This window comes from Tachypleus tridentatus, chromosome 2, assembly GCF_004210375.1.
Source record: "Tachypleus tridentatus isolate NWPU-2018 chromosome 2, ASM421037v1, whole genome shotgun sequence".
Taxonomy (NCBI): domain Eukaryota; kingdom Metazoa; phylum Arthropoda; class Merostomata; order Xiphosura; family Limulidae; genus Tachypleus; species Tachypleus tridentatus.
Window position 1 is genome coordinate 47,881,881 of NC_134826.1, and position 21,207 is coordinate 47,903,087.

The 21,207-nt window shown below is 34.4% G+C and overlaps 1 protein-coding gene across 4 annotated transcripts in view; it reads right to left on the reverse strand.

Annotated features, from left to right (window-relative positions):
* Positions 1-21,207, reverse strand: part of LOC143243021 (cell adhesion molecule Dscam1-like) — a 115,797-nt gene that overhangs the window by 41,282 nt on the left and 53,308 nt on the right. For all 4 annotated transcript variants that reach the window (XM_076486661.1, XM_076486659.1, XM_076486667.1 and 1 more), the window contains exons 8-17: positions 18,292-18,699; positions 14,853-15,014; positions 13,849-14,133; positions 10,801-10,920; positions 6,856-7,029; positions 4,501-4,648; positions 3,532-3,680; positions 2,697-2,846; positions 1,103-1,267; positions 459-529 (exon numbers count right to left, since the gene is read on the reverse strand). In XM_076486661.1, the coding sequence (XP_076342776.1) occupies positions 459-529; positions 1,103-1,267; positions 2,697-2,846; positions 3,532-3,680; positions 4,501-4,648; positions 6,856-7,029; positions 10,801-10,920; positions 13,849-14,133; positions 14,853-15,014; positions 18,292-18,699 (1,832 nt within the window). The remainder of the gene's footprint in view (positions 1-458; positions 530-1,102; positions 1,268-2,696; positions 2,847-3,531; positions 3,681-4,500; positions 4,649-6,855; positions 7,030-10,800; positions 10,921-13,848; positions 14,134-14,852; positions 15,015-18,291; positions 18,700-21,207) is intronic.

The following is a 21,207-nucleotide window of genomic DNA, read 5'->3' on the forward strand; positions in this document are numbered from 1 at the left end:
GTTTTGGAGATACTAATCTTTCAGACATACCTCTTACTTGTCAATAAACACTGAATTCCACAATGTAGCAATTGTATTATTAGAAACAATATAAATAAACTCTGAATTTCACAACTTAATAGCTATATTATTAGAAACAATATGAATGAACACTGAAATCCACAATATAGCAACTGTATTATTAGGAACAGTATCAATACGCAATGACTTTCCCAATGAAACGGCTATACTATTAGGAACAGTATCATACCAATAAACAGTATCAACAAACTGTAACGCTTGAGGAAGTTCAAATATTTTACGTCCCAGTTTTCTTTATTTTTCTTGAAATAGAAGATCTATATTGGAACAAACTTTAATGATTAGTTTTGTACTTAATAAAACAAGTCCAGTCTTGAACAGGTGTATCTGATTTAATGTTTTAAAGGCTCTAAAATAAATATATATCTAATACGTACCAGCCACGTGATTTTCACAGCTTCTGACGTCATACTTTCAAAAACAATAGATCTTGGGGGACCACCAGGAGCTAGTGGAAAAAAAATATCACTATATTTTCACATAATCTTTAAATTATTTGGTCAATAATAAAATACTGTAACTGGTTATCTTATGACTAATAAAGCAATGTGATAATCGTCAGTTGGAATTTGTAACATTTTAATGTTTCTTAAAAGCCCCTTTAGAGAGATGAAAACAGAGTTAATTTAAGAATTGCTTTAAAAGATATTAACCTCAACGTAATGTTTTGGAAATACTTTAAAATATAGCAATATTTCGAATTAATATACATAAAAATTTATATAAATAATAATTTTTGTTAACTTACACACAAAATAAATTTTTATAGATTTAATGCCAAATATATATTCATTTCTTTGTGGTAAATAAAATATTATAACTTTTCTAGGAACCAGATAATAATGAAAGTAGTAGAATGCAGCTATTCATGGCATGAATGCTGCTTTGGTTTTGTTGTTTTTTTAATTCGACCATATACGTTTTAATTCTATCTTTAATTAATTTACGATATACATCGCATAGCTTATGTTTTCTATAAAATCTACACTTTTGATCATATAAATGGTGAAGTAGAACCAACCTTCAGCATCAGTTGTGAAGGGCACTTTCTTGCTAATACCACTCACACCAATAATGTTTTCTGCAGTAACGTAGAGTTCATAGGTAGTAGCAGGCCTTAAATGATCCAATCGGGTAGCGACATCTCTACTAGAGACTGTTGTATTGTATAGTATTTTGTGGTTATCTAAGAAAAATAAAAGTGCATTTATAATATATATATATAACATTAAAATATTTATATTTAAAATGGATTTATAATGTATTAAATATTATCCATTTATCTGTTTATCTATCTATCCATTAAGCCACCCACTCATCCATCCAATAGTCTGTGCATCTACATGTTAGGCTTATTAAATCCATCTGTTTAACTTTTTGTATCCTTCCAATAATGAGTGTTTATTTTTTATATTAGTATTTTCCTCCGTCTATCTTGAACGTATACCATGTTTATTAAAACTTATATTGAACATTCATTCAATATAAAAATAAGTATCGACAAACAACCAGAGAAACCTGAAACATATTAATCGTATCTTTCTATTTATATGATCACTAATATAATTATCCGTTAGATTTTCTATTTTTTCCTACCTCCCTGTAATACCATCCTTATATCTCTATAACTTTCAACATCTTTATACATTCGTTACTGGATGATATCTCCAAGCGAATATCTTATGATAACAGTGTGGTTCACACGATGATAATTCGCAGATCTGTGACGTAAAATTCAGAGCAGGCGTGAAAGTAGAGTCAGTTTTCAAACTGTAGGGGAGTAAGTAATCACTTTTTCATCTATTAAGCTTTAACGACTAAAACTTCGTTTCCTTAACAATATTGACACCCTTGTACTCATAATCTTTGTTAATGCAACATCAACTGCGTAAGTACTTAGGAGAAAGTATCGACAAGATAAATTACCATACAACTGAATCTATAAATTACTTGCACGCAGTAATTAGTTCTATATTACTATGATTCTAGCATCTGCTTCACAGAGCCCTGAGTACAACAACTCAAGAAATTATGTATATGAAGAAAACTGCTTTTAAAACAAATAGATTTGTCCAAAATCTGTGTTTACTTTCACACAACAGAAAATACTGAACTGTCAAACCATCTCCTGTTGATAAACGATTTATTCATTTCCGTTATTTGGAATTAAGCATAAAACTACACAAAGGGCTATCTATGCTCTGCCCGCCAGGAGTACTAAATCCGGTTTCTAACAATACAAGCCCCCAGAAACACCATTGGGCCACTGGGATTTATTTCTCAGCATCCGTCTCCCGGAAAGAATTGGTACAATGTACAAAAGTGAAAGGGGAAATATTCATAAATATCCGGTTTCTAGCACAAAGATTGTAATAGCATAATCGCTTGTTCGTTTGTTTGTTTGGAATTAAGCACAGAGCTACACAGTGGACTATCTGTGTTCTTCCAACTACGGGTATACGAAACACGGTTTAACAGAAATATAGCTGTGCCACTGGGAGACCCGCACATCGTTTACGCTTACGCAAGTTTTTAGTTGATCGTAAATGTGACGCACAAGCCAAAAATAAATCTACCCTTTAATTACCTTGACGAGAAAGATAATGAAATTTTACCTTCGGACGAAGATGAATTGTTGGCTAATTGCCAATGAACCCTATAACTCGTGATGGGACTGTTTCCGTTAAATGGTGGATCCCACTGGATTCTAGCCGTGCGACTAGTAGTGATTATGACGTGAACTTCTCTCGGTGGATCAGGTGGTTCTGAAGATACAAAATAGATATAACAAAAATTGTTTAAATACTGGTGACGTTTGTTGTAGTGATTTAAGTGAAAAATCCTCTGAGATAGAATTAGCAAGAAATTAAATATGTAAAGAAATCTGCTCTTACATTAAACAGTTTTAATTGTTTTGTGCTAATTACAACCATAGAGCTTATTTATGATTTAAGTACGAAAATATTATTTTATAAAATAATTTAATTATATTTAATAACACATGTAAAATAATAGAATTATTTTAATTATATGTAATTATTTGACACATTATAGCAGCTAGTGAGGGAAGTTAAGTTTTCTTTGTATCATAAAAGGCTAATAAAATAACTGCTTCACTGATTGAGTTTCTCTTTGTAACCAAAATCTGTGAAAATACTTTCACTGTAGAGTTGAAGTTTTACACTAATGTTGTTGTAAGTTAGTCTATGCGAAATGTAACACAAAATGCAGACTGTCGTTCAAGAATCACACGAAATTGCATCAGTTTCCACAAATTGTTCAACAGATGGCACTGCTAACGTATAAAATTTGAAAACCTAAATTTGTTTTTGTTTCGACTTTCAATAAACAGAAAATTACTATACCAACAAAGGACGACTTTCATCTGTATAGTCAATGTTTACCACGATATAAATGGGTATCATTTGCTGACACTTTGACAACACTCACCTTGTACGATCAACTGTATATTAGATTCATCAGATCCGTACGCATTAGTAGCCGTGCAAGTATATAGCGCTGAGTCGCTTCTGCCAGCAGAAATAATAGTTATTTGTGACTTAAACATACCATCAGAAGTTTCTTCTTTTATTCGTATCCTGGAAAATGAAAAATAAAATAGCCAGTTAGTCCTACGGCTGTGAGAATAATTTTAGATTTCTCTTTAGGTAAACTGTTCCGTTTCTTTCACGTGCAAATCAAGACAAAATTATTACATAAATTAAATTTATTAACTGCTTATGACCCTGTCACACCAAACATGCTTGCCCTTTCAGCTATGGGAGCGTTATAATGTGACGGTCAATCCCACTATTCGTTGGTAAAAGTGTAGCCCAAGAGTTGGCGGTGGGTGGTGATGACTAGCTGCTTTCCCTTTAGTCTTTCACTGCTAAATTAGGGACGACTAGCGCAGATAGCCCTCGAGTAGCTTTGCGCGAAATTCAAAAACAAACAAACAAACTTCTTATGAACAGTGTTTCTAAATGTCTATATTTCTTAAGGTTTTGAATTTTCGCAATTATTTGATCTTTTTTTTAATGTTCCATTGTGACTCGTTTTATTAGCTGGCTTTCTATCGTAAGATATACATTGATTTGTTACGTTTAAATATATCTATCATCTTCATTAATTTGCTTTGTATTCAGTCGACTAGAACTAGAATTGCCTTCAGTGTATCTCAATTGCAAATGTCAGTAGAGAAAAAAATAAAGACATCAGGATCATCGATTTCTCTTGGATAAAATCAGAAAAACAATATATAAGTACTTCTTGTCTCCCATTGCCACAGTGGTATGTCTGCGGACTTACAACTCTAGAAACCGGGTTTCGATACCTGTGGTGGACAAAGCAAAGTACAGGTAGTCCATTGTGTAGCTTTGTGCTTACGTTCAAACAATAACAATAATTTTTTCTACTCACCTGGGATCAAAGTCAAATGCAATTGGTTGTTTATCACGTGACCAAGTCATCTGGATCGGATAATCTCCTGTTACGCTACAGTCCAGGAAGACAGATTCATTTTTCTGGGCCATTTGAGTCTGGAATCTGCTGCGAAACTTGGGAGCAACTGAAACAGAGAATGTTTTCATTAATTATTCCCTGTAAAACGCCAAATACAATATGAACTTTGATCTGCTTGTAATGAGGATTCAATCTTTTGGATTTAAATTGGCATATCTCCAACACAGTTTGTTGTTATTTATAAACATGAATAGTTTCCAATAAAGGATGTTTTTAAAACAGGACATCTTTTAAATAAAAGTCTAGTTCGCCCACACTTGCTACTAGTGTACACCGTGAAATGGACCAGAGGGATTTAGTAGAGTACCCAGATTGTGTATTCCATAGTTCAGTTCGCACTGAACGTTAGAGCCGTGAGTTCGCCATAAGAATGACTTTCAAATTTTACTGTTCAGCGAGATAAAAGTAGCTCAAGAGATACATGCGGATAGCTAGCTCTTCGTGTAGCTTTGCCCTATACACTTGAAACAAGCATATTAAAAAATAAAATAAAGTATCCTTGGCTAAAGGCCTAAGATATGAAATTATAGTGACTGAAATTTGTTAAGTTCCTTGTCGTTTCTGATAATATGTCAGTTAATATCGATGAGTTATTTGTATGTTTGGTATATTTAGCTTAAACATACGTCATATTGGCTAAGTGTTTGTTCGTTTTTGAATTTCGCGCAAAGCTATTCGAGGGCTCTCTGCGCTACCCGTCCCTAATTTTGCAGTGTAAAATTACAGGGAAGGCAGTTAGTCATCATTTCCCACCACCAACTCTTGGGCTACTCTTTTACCATCGACTAGTGGGATTGACCGTATCATTATAACGCCCCCATGATTGAAAGGACGAGCATGATTGGTGTGACGGGGATTCGAACCCGCGACCCTCAGATTACAAGTCGAACGCCTTAATCCACCTGGCCATGCCGGGCCTTGGCTAAGTGATCTCAGTGGATCAACTGTAAGTTTTCATATGTTATTAAACCGACTACTATTATGGTTCATCATGACATAATTATATCTCAAGATTCTTTTCTATTCCATATGATGAACGAAACTGAAACTGAACAGCGTTATTTTACGGCTCATCATTAAGTTTTATATTAAACACTCATTAGAGTTGTGACTACAACAGTCAATAACTTTATTTCACCTATACAAGAAACAACGCGAGTAACTCTACACAAAAATACATTATCATAACTTCTAGAAAGTCTGTTAGGTTAAAACATTCATCTGAACTTGATTACTATGTATTTACTTGTCCAACTCAATGTATCTCGTAATCATAATTATACCGGACCAACTAAAAAATGTTTGGAAGTATAAAATGTTACGGAGCCAACTCGGCAAATCTGATGATATATTGGGATAATTCAACATCTCTGATAAATAATATTAATGTGCTGGACTAATTCAAAATTAATCTATCAGGTACTGTTAACAGGACTTCTTCAAAAGTTGATTTATCACGTACTGTAAATAGGACTTCTTCAAAGTTAATATATCAGGTATTGTTAACAGAAATTCTTCAAAGTTAATCTATCAGGTACTGTTAACAGGACTTCTTCATAGTTGATTTATCACGTACTGTTAATAGGACTTCTTCAAAGTTAATCTATCAGGTACTGTTAATAGGACTTCTTCAAAGTTAATCTATCAGGTACTGTTAACAGGACTTCTTCAAAGTTGATCTATCAGATACCGTTAGCACGATTTCTTTAAAGTTAATCTATCAGATACCGTTAGCACGATTTCTTTAAAGTTAATCTATCAGGTATTGTTAACAGGATTTCTTTAAAATTAATCTATCAGGTACTGTTAATAGGACTTCTTCAAAGTTAATCTATCAGGTACTGTTAACAGGACTTCTTCAAAGTTGATCTATCAGATACCGTTAGCACGATTTCTTTAAAGTTAATCTATCAGATACCGTTAGCACGATTTTTTTAAAGTTAATCTATCAGGTATTGTTAACAGGATTTCTTTAAAGTTAATCTATCAGGTACTGTTAACAGGATTTCTTTAAAGTTAATCTATCAGGTACTGTTAACAGGATTTCTTTAAAGTTAATCTATCAGGTACTGTTAACAGGATTTCTTTAAAGTTAATCTATCAGGTACTGTTAACAGGACTTCTTCAAAGCTAATCTATCAGGTACTGTTAACAGGACTTCTTCAAAGTTTATTTATCACGTACTGTTAACAGGATTTCTTTCAAGTTAATCTATCGGGTACTGTTAACAGGACTTCTTCAAAGTGAACTTACCATGTACTGTTAACAAGATAACTCCGCTCACTTCAGAACCAATTCCATTCGTCGCTTGGCACAAATAGTAACTTTCGTCTTCTTTCGCTACATCCTGGATGACGAGTGAGCCATTTTCAAAAATTTGGTGATGGTAGCTTGTGGTAATAGAGTGGTAATCACTAGATGCCGCACCTGTGTAAATCAATCATTTAAATGGTAGTATGGTAGTGATCACTAGAGGCCGCATCTATGAAAATTAACCTTTCTAGTGGTAATAGGGATGTAGTCGCATTATGTCGTACTTGTCAAAATCGACTGTTTCAATGGTAATCTCAAAAGATCGAACACATGAAAATCAACCGTTTCAATGTTTGGATCAAAATAGCGTTAAAAAAGGTATTCGAGTTCTTAACCCTCTTTTTTCACGTGTCACTTAAAAGTAAATTACTTTCAGTATTAAAACATTTGATGAGAAAGTACTGAAATACAGGGGGCGCTGCTGTATAGCTATCCACTCTATGATCAGAAAAGTCTGCTGTTGGATTTTGATAATTATGTTGACTTCAATGAAAATTAGATTAACTTTTACTTCCAAAATATTTAATAGGAAATGTTCTATACTTTTTATACAAATATAACTATCGTTATGAAATGTGACCCAATTCTTTAAATTAATTTAAAATTCATTGTTTGTTTTATTTTTCACGTGAATTGTAACATTTAAGTATTTCTGAAGCAAGATGCTGTTAGCTGTCTTAAGAATACCGACTATATATGTATAAAGCAGTACAAATTGTTGTGGTAGTGGAGAGTCTGACATGAAATAATGTCATACGACGTCTTAAGATATCGTGTAATTACTAACATTCCACATAAAAGCATCACGTAAAATTATATCACGTCTGTCATAATAATTCTCATACTGCCTTTAACTTCCTTGTCTATATCAAAACTACTTAGAAGAAAAGAAGACATATTACGTAACGCAGAATCTTCTTAAATAACTTGAATCTTTGAAAAGTTTGATATCTGTCATCTAACTGTGATATAATGTTATGCTGTACCATTCTAATTAACCGTTGGGTACGATGCTAATACGATTTGTACTGGTTCTTTTAAAAAAAACCAAATCGTCCAAGCTCAATCTGATTTTTTCACGGCGGGTATTCCAACCCCGAATATTAGTGTTCTGACCCCCGTATACTTACTGCTGTCCCCTCCAGCTGATGACAAGAGCTTAACTTTCTAACTTTGACGGAAAAACATCCAGTCATCATGGATTGTCATTTACATTGTCACGGATGATTCCAACAAGGTTGGCCCAGCATGGCCAGGTGATTAAAACACTTGACTCGTAACCCGAGGGTCGCGAGTTCAAATCCCCGTCACACCAAACATGGTCGCCCTTTCAGCCGTGGGGGTGTTTTAATGTGACGGTTAATCGGACTATTCGTTGTTAAAAGAGTAGTCCAAGAGTTGGCGGTGGGTGGTGATGACTAGCTGCCTTGCCTCTAGTCTTACACTGCTAAATTAGGGACGGCTAGCGCAAATATTCCTTTCGTAATTTAACGCGAAATTCATAACAATTCAAAATCCAACAATTTTTACTTGTGACTGGGTAATGGTGATAAACAATGTAACTTCTGCAGTGGACTAAAAAGAGTTCTGCTTCAAGAGTAAAATCAAAATTAAGAGTAACAAATATTTTTGTTTTCAGTTCTTGCTTTGGAAGTTCATGTGTGTTTTAGCCTACAGAGTGCATAATTCTTCGCATGATTCACGGCATACACACTTTTTACTGAAGTCATCACAGTACAAGTTGCAACGTTTAGCGTCTCTTACATGACTTCATTTTAGTATCTACTGACTGAGTGATAGACAACACATTACTGTATAGTGATGCGAGTGGTTAAAATAATTTTTTGTTATGTTTATTTAGCATTTAGCAGTCACTAAGACCGACCACGTGCTAGCCAAATGAGAGGTATTTCAAAGTCGTAGCCAAGTCACTGTGATTATTGGTTATTACTTACAAAAATAATAAATCTTTGATGGATTTCTTATTTTGTATTATTGCGCTATAACAGACTTTGGACAAGCTTTATCACTTAATAGACAACCAAAAATACTGCTGTTCTTCACGTGTTAATTAGAAGTAAATAAATCAACTGTTTAAGTTTAAGTAGTTTCCAGCTGAGAAGATTAATTGTTGTTCAAATCACGTTATGGTTTTCGTCTTTGCAAATCTCAGAAAAGGGAAACGAAAAATACTGATTATTGTGCCGGTAGAGGTCAGCAGTGTCATTTCATCTAAGTTGTTAGGTTGTTTCTTCCTTTGTTTTGAATTTCGCGCAAGGCCAAGGCTACACGAGGCCTATTTGCTCTAGCCGTCCCTAATTTAGCAGTGTAAGACTAGAGGGAAGGCAGCTAGTCATCACCACCACCCACCGCCAACTCTTGGGTTACTCTTTTACCAACGAATAGTGGGATTGACCGTCACATTATAACGCCCCCACAGTTGCAAGGACGAGCATGTTTGGTGTGATGGGGATTCGAACCCGAGAGCATCGGATTACGAGTCGAGCGCATTAACCACCTTGCCGTGCCGGGCCTCAAGCTGTTAGATATGAACAATTGTTAGTTTTGTTTTATTTAGGTAATGGTATTTGGAACTTAGAGTCAAAAGTGACTTAATGAATAGCGTGTACGGACTATGAAACCGAGTATCCATGGATCGCATCCTCTTGATACAGAAAACGCATCCTGTGCCTTGGGGCCAGATGAGAGTAGACCAAGAGTTAGCAATGTGTGCTGTTAAGTTTTAGCGATTACCATGCGCATATAGCATTTGTGTAGCTTTACACGAAAATTCTGAAACCTGAACATATGAATAGCACCTTGCGCGATATATTGGAGAAACGATCAACTCATAAACCCGTAGGTTAAGGCATATATAGAGCTGTTTCCTAATTAATTATTGACTGGAGAGAAGAAAACAGACAGAAGCACCCGCCTCTACATAATTACGCCGAACGGAATAGCAAAATGGATCGTCATTTTAAAGTGTGCATTGTAGCATATTAATGGTTTAAATCTTGGACCTTCATACTCGCATTCCGTACTTTTATTTTAAGAGAAAAGTTCGAATAAACATTGTGTCAATGCAACTTTCCTAAATCTCTGAGTCAACAAAACTTATAAGAGGCCATTCAGTAGACCAGAATCAGGTTAACATACAAATTATGTAGAAACAGTTTTCTGATTGAGGAAGTCTCCGGATACCGAAAGGGCAGAATGAAAGTATTACATGAATTATACATTGCCGAGTTCGTGTTTGTGGTAAACACCCCTTATGAACTGGAAGGATCGCCTTTCATCACGTGAGCACAGACCTCCATTTACATTTAATGTAACAGTGTGAAAAATGAGGATAAACCTAATGATAAGAAGTTTTGCATCCGGTCTTATATCTAATGTAAGGGTGTGGAAAATGAGGATTAACCTAATGAGAAAAAGTTTTGCATCCGGTCTTATATTTAGTGTAAGAGTGTGAAAATGAGGATTGACCTAATGATAAGAAGTTTTGCCTCCGGCCTTAGATTCTTATTGATCAAATAAAAGAGAAAAAAGCCTTTAACTATAAAAGAGAGTTACTGAATTTTTTTTTGAAAATTCAAGACCGATCTGAATGTGCTGTAGAAACATCCATGCACAGTCGTTAAAATTATATTCCTCTAAGTACATATAGTTAAAATATTATTAAAGATTAAAATAGTATTATGGTTCTCTATTATATAATAAAATGTGTTTCACTGGTGATGTTTTATTCTGGTCTCAGATACTTCCACTTTAGTAATGAGTTAGAAGGTTCTAATTATTATTACTATTCACTACAGTCCACACAGATATCTATATATTTATTTATACAACAGTAAATGTTCCAAATTTGAAGTTTTTATCTACCTTCTGCTTTCTCCCAACGAACCCTGGGTTGAGGATATCCATCTGCCTGACAGTCTAAGGTGACACTTTGTCCAACAATTACACTGGCATCTTTTGGTTCTATCCGCCATGATGGTGGAACTAGATACAAAGAAAGTAAAAAATGTATTAGGAAAAAAATACATTTCTTTAAGTTGGAAATTTTCAAAATATTGGAAACAGTATGAAGAAGATAGCCGAGCTCGATATAATAATATACTACAGCATAAGTGTTTGTTTGTCAGTAGGTGAAGAAATGTGCTATTTTACAAATGTCTGTGTGTCAGTTGGTAATATAATGTGCTATTTTACAAGTGTTTGTGTGCTAGTTGGTAAAATAATGTGCTATTTTACAAGTGTTTGTGTGTCAGTTGGTGAAATAATGTGCTATGTTATGAGTGTTTATGTGTCAGTTTTCATGAGAGTTAGGTGGTTAGTTATTCAAACATTTTTTGACAGACTTACCTGAAATGGGACCACCAGAGAAATGTGGGTGTTTTTTATTTTAATTTAGATTTAACAAATTTATCCTCTTAGATTAAAATGTCCACTGAACGAGAGCGCAAAGTGTAAAGTGGAGCCTCTCTGGATCGATGTGTAGAATAAACGTACTCAGTGTCGAATATTGTAAACTATAAATCAGTTCTCAATCACTAGAAAGAGTGAAATGGATTCTGTCTGGATAGGTATATTGAGTAAGTATGCTCAGTGTCGAATATTGCAAACCAGTTCAGGTCTCAGCTATATGTAAAGTAAAACTTAGTATAAATATTATTTAGTATAAATACTAAATATAATCAGGTCTATTACTGTAAGAAGTAAACTAGCACATCTTCAACCACTATAACATTCAATCTACACAACTCTTAACTACTACAGAAAACAAACGTTTGTCCAGTCCAGAAAAAATCTCTTTCTTTTACTAATTTCGAACTTTATTTACTTTGTATTTATTACACGCGTTTCCTTTCACCGAGTACGCTACCACACAGTGTCCAAAGGTTGAACTAAGGAAGAAAAGAACTAAGACATTACTCCTTAAATAAGCACCTATCATCTACAGAGCTCTACTCTACTCAACAAACTGATTAACTTAAGCAAACAGAGCAGATAAGAATTTGAACAAACATATCGATTCAGGAAGATGACCTTTACTGAACTACGCTGAGTCTAATCAAGAAATTATTAAAATAAACCTGCAGCATAACCAGCCACCACCTAAACTACGCTAGACATTTTTTTTATAGTTTGATATTTTTTTCAAACATCGTTTAATCCAGAACAATCTCCTTTTGATGTAGTTTTACACTTTTTTAAAAAACCTTTCCTTACTTACTAATAAGTCTTGTCTTTCATGAATGAATAATATAACCATAAGAAACACAAGACTTTTCATCTCAGTCAATGGTGCCTAATAAATTCATTCTTGTTATATTGTTGAGTATAGCTTCTACTGTATCTTCACTCTCCCAATTAATAATATAAGCTTCACGAAATCTCTTGTTATTCCACGATGGTCCATAAGGATTTATCTCTTTGGCATATTATTCGCATTGTCTTCATAGCAAGAAAGCAGTCATCACAGCCCTGGAAAGCTTTCTAAAGAACTTAAACATTCCTTTCCATAATAATAAAACTAGACTGATATTAGACCGTTTTACAAAAAAAAAATGCCCAAAATAGCCATTAAGTTGAGAGAAATAATGATTTTAAAGCACAGAGTTTACAATATTTTTTTTCTTTTTACATTAATTAAAACAGTATAACTACTAATAAATCGGTTTTTCCGAGAGCATATAATTTGCAATCCATCATTATATGATTAATACAATATTTAACTTGAACTGATTGAAGAAACTCTTTGATGTAAAATATATCGTTACTTTCATGACATCACTAGTTTTTTTTTTAGTGTCTAATGCATTGAATAATTTTTCCATTACGGTACTGTGTGACAACTGTATATAGGTGTCATAAAAACACTGCTTCACAGCTATATTAAATATGAAGATAAAGGTGCATAATGGAGACAACGCCATGCAAAACTGATGATGCATTGGTTACACCATAAAGTACCAAAAAGTAACTTAATGGTGCATCAGTTGCACCATAATATACCTTAATTGGGCATTAGTTGCACCATAAAATACCTCAGTGGTGCATCAGTTACACCAAAAAGTACCTAAATGTGACATCAGTTATACCGTAAAGTACCTAAATGGTGTATATCATTAAGGTCGTAAAGTACTTCAGAAATTAACAGAGGTTTTGGAATATTTGCAAACAAATATATGTATAGTTTTGTTATGGTTAGTAGCCCAACTATAAAAACCTAATTGATAATTAAACTTAAAGGATGAGTGTTGTATTCCTCTGATCTAGATTGTAATTGTATTGCTTCAAACTTTGGCTCAACTTTTCCACATACTTGCTGCCTTCAGATTGCCCTCTGGTATCTACACCATCTGACTGGTGTCCTGTTCTTCTGACGAGATTAAAATGGTTGTGAACTAGACTTTGGTTCAATTAGCCAACATTCGTAGTCTAGTCGATTACCTAAGATGGCAGTCATGGACTTTATAGTCCATGAGAAGCATTTGACATGGAAGACTCACTACCTAATTTTCTAAGACAGGCATTCTGACACATTATTCTTCAATCTATACTTTCATATTTGAAGGATACGCAATGTGGTTATCATGTGGTACTGCTGGGAAGATAGGGTGGGTTTCTTCACCCAGGGCATTCTCTGTATTAAGACCTTGTCCATATCAAATATCATCCAATCCACTGTGAATGTTTGTATTAACTGGTCTTACTATGCTTCCCACTGCATATTTGTCTTGCTAAAACCATACCAAAGTTTCCAATAATATTGTATTTTTGGTTCTACAACTAATGTATCGAGTTATTTTATCAGCACTCGCTACCCTTCGAAATTAACATAACAGTAAAACAGTTAGCTTTTGGTACTGTTATCGTGAAGTTCAAGTGTTTTATTTAATTTTGTAACTATTCACTGTTCCATACCGTGAACAACCAGTGAACGAGTAATATTCACATCTCCAGCTTCGTTCCTGGCTAAGCAGGTATAATCTCCACTGTGTTGAAGTCCTACGTTTTCAATGGACAAGAGAACAGCATCTTCAGCCAAAGTCTTAACGGAAATATCCCCGCTCGACAACAACGTTGTTCCGTCTTTGATCCAAGAGACGTTGATTGGAGGATCTCCAACCGCCACAGAGCATACAGCACTTAACTTCATCCCACGTTCCACATTCTCGGGGAACACGAAGGGTAAAACCAGAGGCTTTACTGCAACAGATAAGTATTTACATTACACCTATATCAAGTTCTCTCACTAAATAACTACCTTCCCTTTGATGTTCAATGTCATAAAAATATTTAAATTTGTTCTCACTTTCTAGCATCTAAAGCACAAAAAACAAGTGTTAAAACAATGTTTTTTACAAGTTAAATTTATATTATATTAAAACAAATAAACTGTAGAGATCCTATTGGAAAAAAGTTTAATTTCCCACTAAGATGCTTTGATTTTTATATTACCAATAATTGCCACTTGTAAAATTATCTCAAAATTTTTTATCATGAAACTAATCAGTAAAAATGAAAATAGCGACACTACACTGTAGAGTCAAAAAATATTATAAAACAATACAACGTGTGTTATATAGAATTCAACCCTGTTATTTGAATAAAAACAACACAAGTTCGAGTTTGAAACAATACAATCGTTCAGGAGTAACAAAGAAAAACACGCAGATGTGTTAGCTTTATTCAGTTTACGTATAAACTATGAAATGTGACTTCGTAACACAACAATAATCACATTTTTAAACTGAAAATCGCATATCGTTTGTAGTGTAAGAAAACACATGAAACTAGTGCTATGGTTTACACGATTGTGCGTTTAAGAACAAAATTTTCGATGTGAAATAACACAACGTTTTTGTTAACTTACAATTCACTTTTTTGTGTTTGTATGCGAATGATTTATTTTTCTGAAGACTAACCTTTGACCTTAACATGAACGTCGCCAGAGGCGCTCTTTCGTTTGTCATTAGTAGCCATACAGGTGTATATACCATCGTCCTTTGTCTTTTGGAATTCTTTAATCATAATGGTTCCATTTGAGAAAACCTTTTGGCGACGGTTAAATGGAAGTTGGCGACCATCTAGTTTAAAAAAACAATTTTCTTTAAACAAAATTATACTAGCTGCAAATATTTGTATAGTTCATTTTTGAATGTTAACCACATAATAAATTATATTTACTAAAAACAGACATAGATAATTATCAGTGTATTTATGAAAGGTAACAACTGCTTTACTAACAATGAACTGATGATAGTTGAATTCCTTTAAAAATGCTACTTTCATCCTGTCGTATTATAATTTCTAAAAATTAAAGACTTACTTCACTGTGAAAATATTTTTCAGCGGTATTATACAAAAAGTACATGTGACAATCATCTCTTTATAGAAACATAAAAGCATAACTGGTAACTCTATCATTTCATATCCAACTGTCAGAACTTATGAAAGCAACTATTTCTCAAAACTGCAGTTCTGAGCTAACGCACATGGTATTGGAGCCTATTAAATAACGTGGTTTAATTTTGTTTGTTGTTAAATACTATATATATTTCTAAACTGATTTATTCAAATAAATTAAGTGACATTTCAAATAAAACACGCAAGAAACAAGTTATTTCGTAAGGAACATCTATATATAGTGGTATATTAGAGTCTCTCCGGTTCTATAATATACCTGAGACGCTAAACAGCATGAGCATTTCCAAGAATTAATTCACACTTTGATGGAGTATCATAAAAAATGAAAAACGGTAATCTTAAACTTAAAAATATAAAACTTTAATATTCTCTAAAAATATTCATGTCATTAACAGTTACTGTAGTATTCCTCTTTCTTTATGTAGCTTTAGTACTTTATAAAGACAAGTTCGTCATGGCAGGTCCCAAATCGGAGGCGTGGTTGTCGTAAAGGTTTGCAATCCGCGTCTTAAAACTTTACAAAATGAATATGGAAAAAATCACATGATGAGAACGAAAAAGGAAATCAATGAGTCCATGAAATAGAGTGAAAGGCAAGAGAAGCAAAACCAGAAGCTGGTCTGGTCACGTCAAGAGAAGAACCAGTAATACGGAGTGCATTAAGTAGCTGTTAAGAGAGGACACAGAAGACCAGTAAAGTGTTGGAAGGAAGGAATTTAAAAAAAAAGACGAAAAAGGAACTGCCAAAACCTGACAATGAATAAAGATGATTGGAGGAGAGCAGCAGGTGTGAAAGACAGTGACCTCTGTTGAGTGGAAGAGTCAAAGGAGTATTTTATAAGGACTTTCATATTCAGTAAGAACGTGTTCATCTTTCTTCTTCAATTTCATCTGTGTATATATTTGCAAAGTCTGGTCTTATTATGTTCATTTGCTTTTATCCAGGGTTGCTGATGAGTGTGTAATTCTTCGAAACTGATATAACTCGGTAACAAGAAGTCAAACAGATGATATACTGGGATTTAGATTAATTTTGGAAATTTGTGGGTAGGTTATTGGCTAAACAATTCACAAGAATAAACTAGTATCATCAACGATGAGTATTCTTAATAGTTCTACGTATGCGGATAAAAATCACCTTAAAACGTCTTGTGTATAAAAAGACAGAATCTCAAGTTACGAGATTGCAAAACAATGAATGTCAATCTATAACACTTAATGTCAAAGGAACAACCACTGGTGAATTGGCATGGCTGGTGGTTAGAGAGCTAGACTCGCAACCTACGAGTCTCAGGTTCGAATCCTGTCACATAAATCATTCACCCTCTTTTTGGCGTGGTAGCGTTACGATGTGACGGCCAATCCCATTATTCGTTGGTAAAAACTAACCCAAGAGATGGCGGTGGGTGGTGTTAACTAGCTGTCTTCTCTCTAGCCTGCTGTTGCTAACTTAGGAACAGTTAGAGCAGATAGCCCTCGTGTAGCTTTGAACAAAATTCAAGGTGAACTAAAATCTATCAGGTTTCTCGTAAATATAATGGGGAAGTGTCAATATTTTGCAAAAAATAAAATAAAAATGGAAATATTCTCGCTAATATTATACAGCATACAATACATAACGGATATTTTTAATATCTATATTTTGTACTTCATGTTCAGGGATCTTCGTTCAAGGATCGACTGCAATTATGCTGCCACTTCTTGTGTTTCTATATAGTTTATTTATTATGGTGCTTTGTAGTACCGTACATCTAGCTGAGACGTATGTCTGCAGACTTATACTGCTAGAAGCTGAGTTTCGATAGCTGTGGTGGACAGAGCACAGATAGTCCTTTGTGTAACCTTGTGGTTAATAACAAGCAACCACAGCCAATCGTCTACTCTGATAGGCCAGGAGAATCGTCATGACAGTTAAATTTCAGTCGTCAAGTTGTAAACTGTAAGACTTTCTTGTAATGTAAGATCTTGTGAGCAAACTATGAGTGCGTTAATCCTAACTTAAAGTTATAAATAACCACTTTATCATTTGAAATTAAACTCGTTCTGTAAACGTCACACAGTTACGGTTACAACCCGTGTGGGTATTTTGTTAAATGTACACATTAATGGAAAAAAAAAAATCCATGACACGAACTTTTTTGTGAGACAAAGCCATTATTGCAACATTTTTTTAGGACTATGCGAAGTATGAATAGGATCGAAACCAGTTTTAAAATTCAAGTTGTGTGTGAATAGAAATAAACAAGACCACTTTTGAAATTCGAGTTGTGTGTGAATAGAGATAAACAAAACCACTTTTGAAATTCGAGTTGTGTGTGAATAAAGATAAACAAAACCACGTTTGAAATTCGAGTTGTGTGTGAATAAGGATGAACAAAACCACTTTTGAAATTCGAGTTTGTGTGAATAAGGATAAACAAGACAACTTTTGAAATTCGAGTTGTGCGTGAATAAGGATAAACAAGACAACTTTTGAAATTCGAGTTGTGTGTGAATAAGGATAAACAAAACCATTTTTGAAATTCGAGTTGTGTGTGAATAAGGATAAACAAGGCAACTTTTAAAATTCGAGTTATGTGTGAATAAGAATAAACAAGACCACTTTTGAAATTGGAGTTGTGTGTGAATATGGACAAACAAAACCACTTTTGAAATTCGAGTTATGTGTGAATATGTATAAACAAGACCACTTTTGAAATTCGAGTTGTGTGTGAATAAGGATAAACAAAACCACTTTTGAAATTCGAGTTGTGTGTGAATAAGGATAAACAAAACCACTTTTGAAATTCGAGTTGTGTGTGAATAAGGATGAACAAAACCACTTTTGAAATTCGAGTTGTGCGTGAATGAGGATAAACAAAATCATTTTTGAAATTCGAGTTGTGTGCTTTTAAATATTACTCGAATTAAGAATCGAACTGATGTTTTTAGTCCCACCTTTTTCCCAGGTTATTTGATCAATTGGGTACCCAGCAACTCGACAATGGAGGTAACTCGTTTCACCCGACACTACAACTTTGGCTGGCATATTTTTCACCAGAGGGTTTCCAAAGACGTTCAGACGGGCGGAGTGACGTATTTTGCCAACATCATTTTCGGCGGTGCACTCGTACGCTCCTCCATCTTGGACTTGAACGTTGCTAATATTGACGAAACTAACTACATTTCCACTGCGACTGACATAATCTCCTATGCGTACGCGGTCATTGTCTGGTACGTAGTATCCATCCAGAGCCCACGTAACCTGAGGAAGTGGAGTTCCTGATGCAGTACAGTGTAAAGACACGCTACGTCCTGGATTGAGGGTCTGGTCAGGGAATGTCTCCAGTAGTACTGGGGCAGTTTCTGAAATGAAATACATATAGATACCTTATATTATACATATAGTGAAAGGTTACGACGTACAGTACAAATGATTGGTTTGGTTTTTGTAATTTCGCACAAAGCTACTCAAGGGCTATCTGTGCTAGCCGTCCCTAATTTAGCAGTGTAAGACTAGAGGGAAGGCAGCTAGTCATCACCACCCACCGCCAACTCTTGGGCTACTCTTTTACCAACGAATAGTGGGATTGACCGCACATTATAACGCCCCTACGCCTGGGAGGGCGAGCATGTTTGGCGCGACTCGGGCGCGACCCTCAGATTACAAAGCGCACGCCTTAACGCGCTAGGCCATGCCAGGCCCAGTACAAATGAAATACACAAAAATTATTCTGTTAATAGCAATTGGATAAATCTTTTATTTCTTTAATTTAACCTTTTTCATAGAATGTTGACTCTTTAGACACGTAATTGTTGTAAACATGACGTCACGAATGAAGTTACAAATTTTTGTTTGTTTGTTCTAAAGCGCAACGCTAGACAACGACTTATCTGTACTACGCCAACCAGGGATATCAAAACCTGGTTTCTAACGTTTTGCAATTCTTCCGATTTACCCTGAGCTACAGAGGAGGGGTAAAGATAGAAATCAAAAATAAATTAAAATATGAAATTTTATAATTAATATGTAAAAATGAACACAATCCTAATATGTATAACAAGTGTTGACTGGATGAAATTTATGACGAACCTTAGTTTCACTTCCCACTTTATTTCATAGTTTGGAGACGGTTTGAAAAGTTGTAAAATTGAAGACTGTGCATTACGGCAAGTATCAAAATGTTCATTCACACTGTTAGATTTTTATATATCTAGGCTTTTACAGTAGGGTCCTGCGATTTGTTGGCGATTAATTCGAACAATAAAAGGATAGCACACAATCCACTTATTTCAAAACATAGTACACATTTAAAACAAGTCAAACATTATTACAAAAATTCTTTACACTATAGAATGTCATAGTTGTACCTAAAACTCCAAATAATTCTTTCTTTTTTTTGCTTCGGTTATCAAAATATTACCAGTAAATAATTTTATTATGTAACTTCATTGACCACCGCATATGTATTCAAAACTTTATACAATTATCTCATTTTCGTCAAAGTACACACATGCAGGTTCAGTTATTTTAGAATACCCTTTGATAGAACAAATTATTTTTCCTTATCTATGTCAAACTGTGAAACTTACTTTAACTTAACGCCCGTTAGAGCTAAACTAACAATTACTAAGTCTAACTTCACATAAACTAACACCTTTTTCTGACTTAAATTCACTTAATTTTTGTTGGTTACAGCGGTATTCAGTGCTTTAAATAATTGTCTCAGAAGTCCACACAGGGTGGTTCAGTTACTTTAGAACCTAACTGACAAGACAAATCATTATTCCTGTCTCTGTTCTTACAATACAGCTGGGAGACACGCTATAGAAATCACCATTTAGGGTTAATCAATCACACGTTGGCTAACTTCGCGTTTTTTTTTCACTAGATATCTTTTTCCTCACTGAGCTTGCTATATCTGCACGCATTTGTAATACGCGACAGAAAAGTCTAAAACTGTCTTAGTTCCCTCTAGTAGCAACAACATTACACCAAACTACAAACACTTGGAAGTTTTTAGTAAAATGACGTCGACGTTATTAGTAAGGCCTAGCACAATACTGAAACTACATATTTGATTTCTTTAGTGCATACTAGTTTACAGAAGGCATATTAATACCAAAAATAAACGCCCTTATAACACTAAAACTTAGTTTCTCATTTAATTAAACGTTTCGTTACACAGCTTCTTCAGGAAAGTTCACTGAGCACACAAACTGAAATTGACAATAAAGAGCTTCAAATGGTTTGAATAATAAATTATATTTGAATCTGTGACGTGCATTTGTACAGAGTGCTATTAACATATTACACAGTAAAACTTATTGTTAAAGAAAAGTATTGTTGAAATAATAAAAGTTAATTTTTTTACGTCTTCTTACAATCACCCATTAACCAAATACGTACGTCGATAGCAGATTATGTTTGTCTTTATATACTTTTCTGGTCTTTTCTGGAGTTTCAAATGTTTAAGAGTTCCTTGTAATACGATGCTGATGCATTCATAATACTGGTGAGCTTTAAAAGTCCATATTGTCCAGAATGAGTGTTTGTTTGTTTATGAATTTTGAGCAAAGCTACACGAGGGCTGTCTGCGTATCCGTCTCTAATTTAGTAGTGTAAGACTAAAGAAAAGGCAGCTAATCATTACCACCCACCGCCAACTTTTGGGCTCCTATTTTACCAACGAATAGTGAGATTGATTGTATATTGTGATGCCCCTATGGTTTAAAGGGCGAGCATATTTGATATGACGGGGATTCGAACGCCTTAACCACTTGGTCATAACGGGTCCCAGAAGGAGTGGATATAAACCAATAAAGAATGATGCCCCAAGAGTTGTTTTTTTTTTACCTTTTTATTCAGAGTTG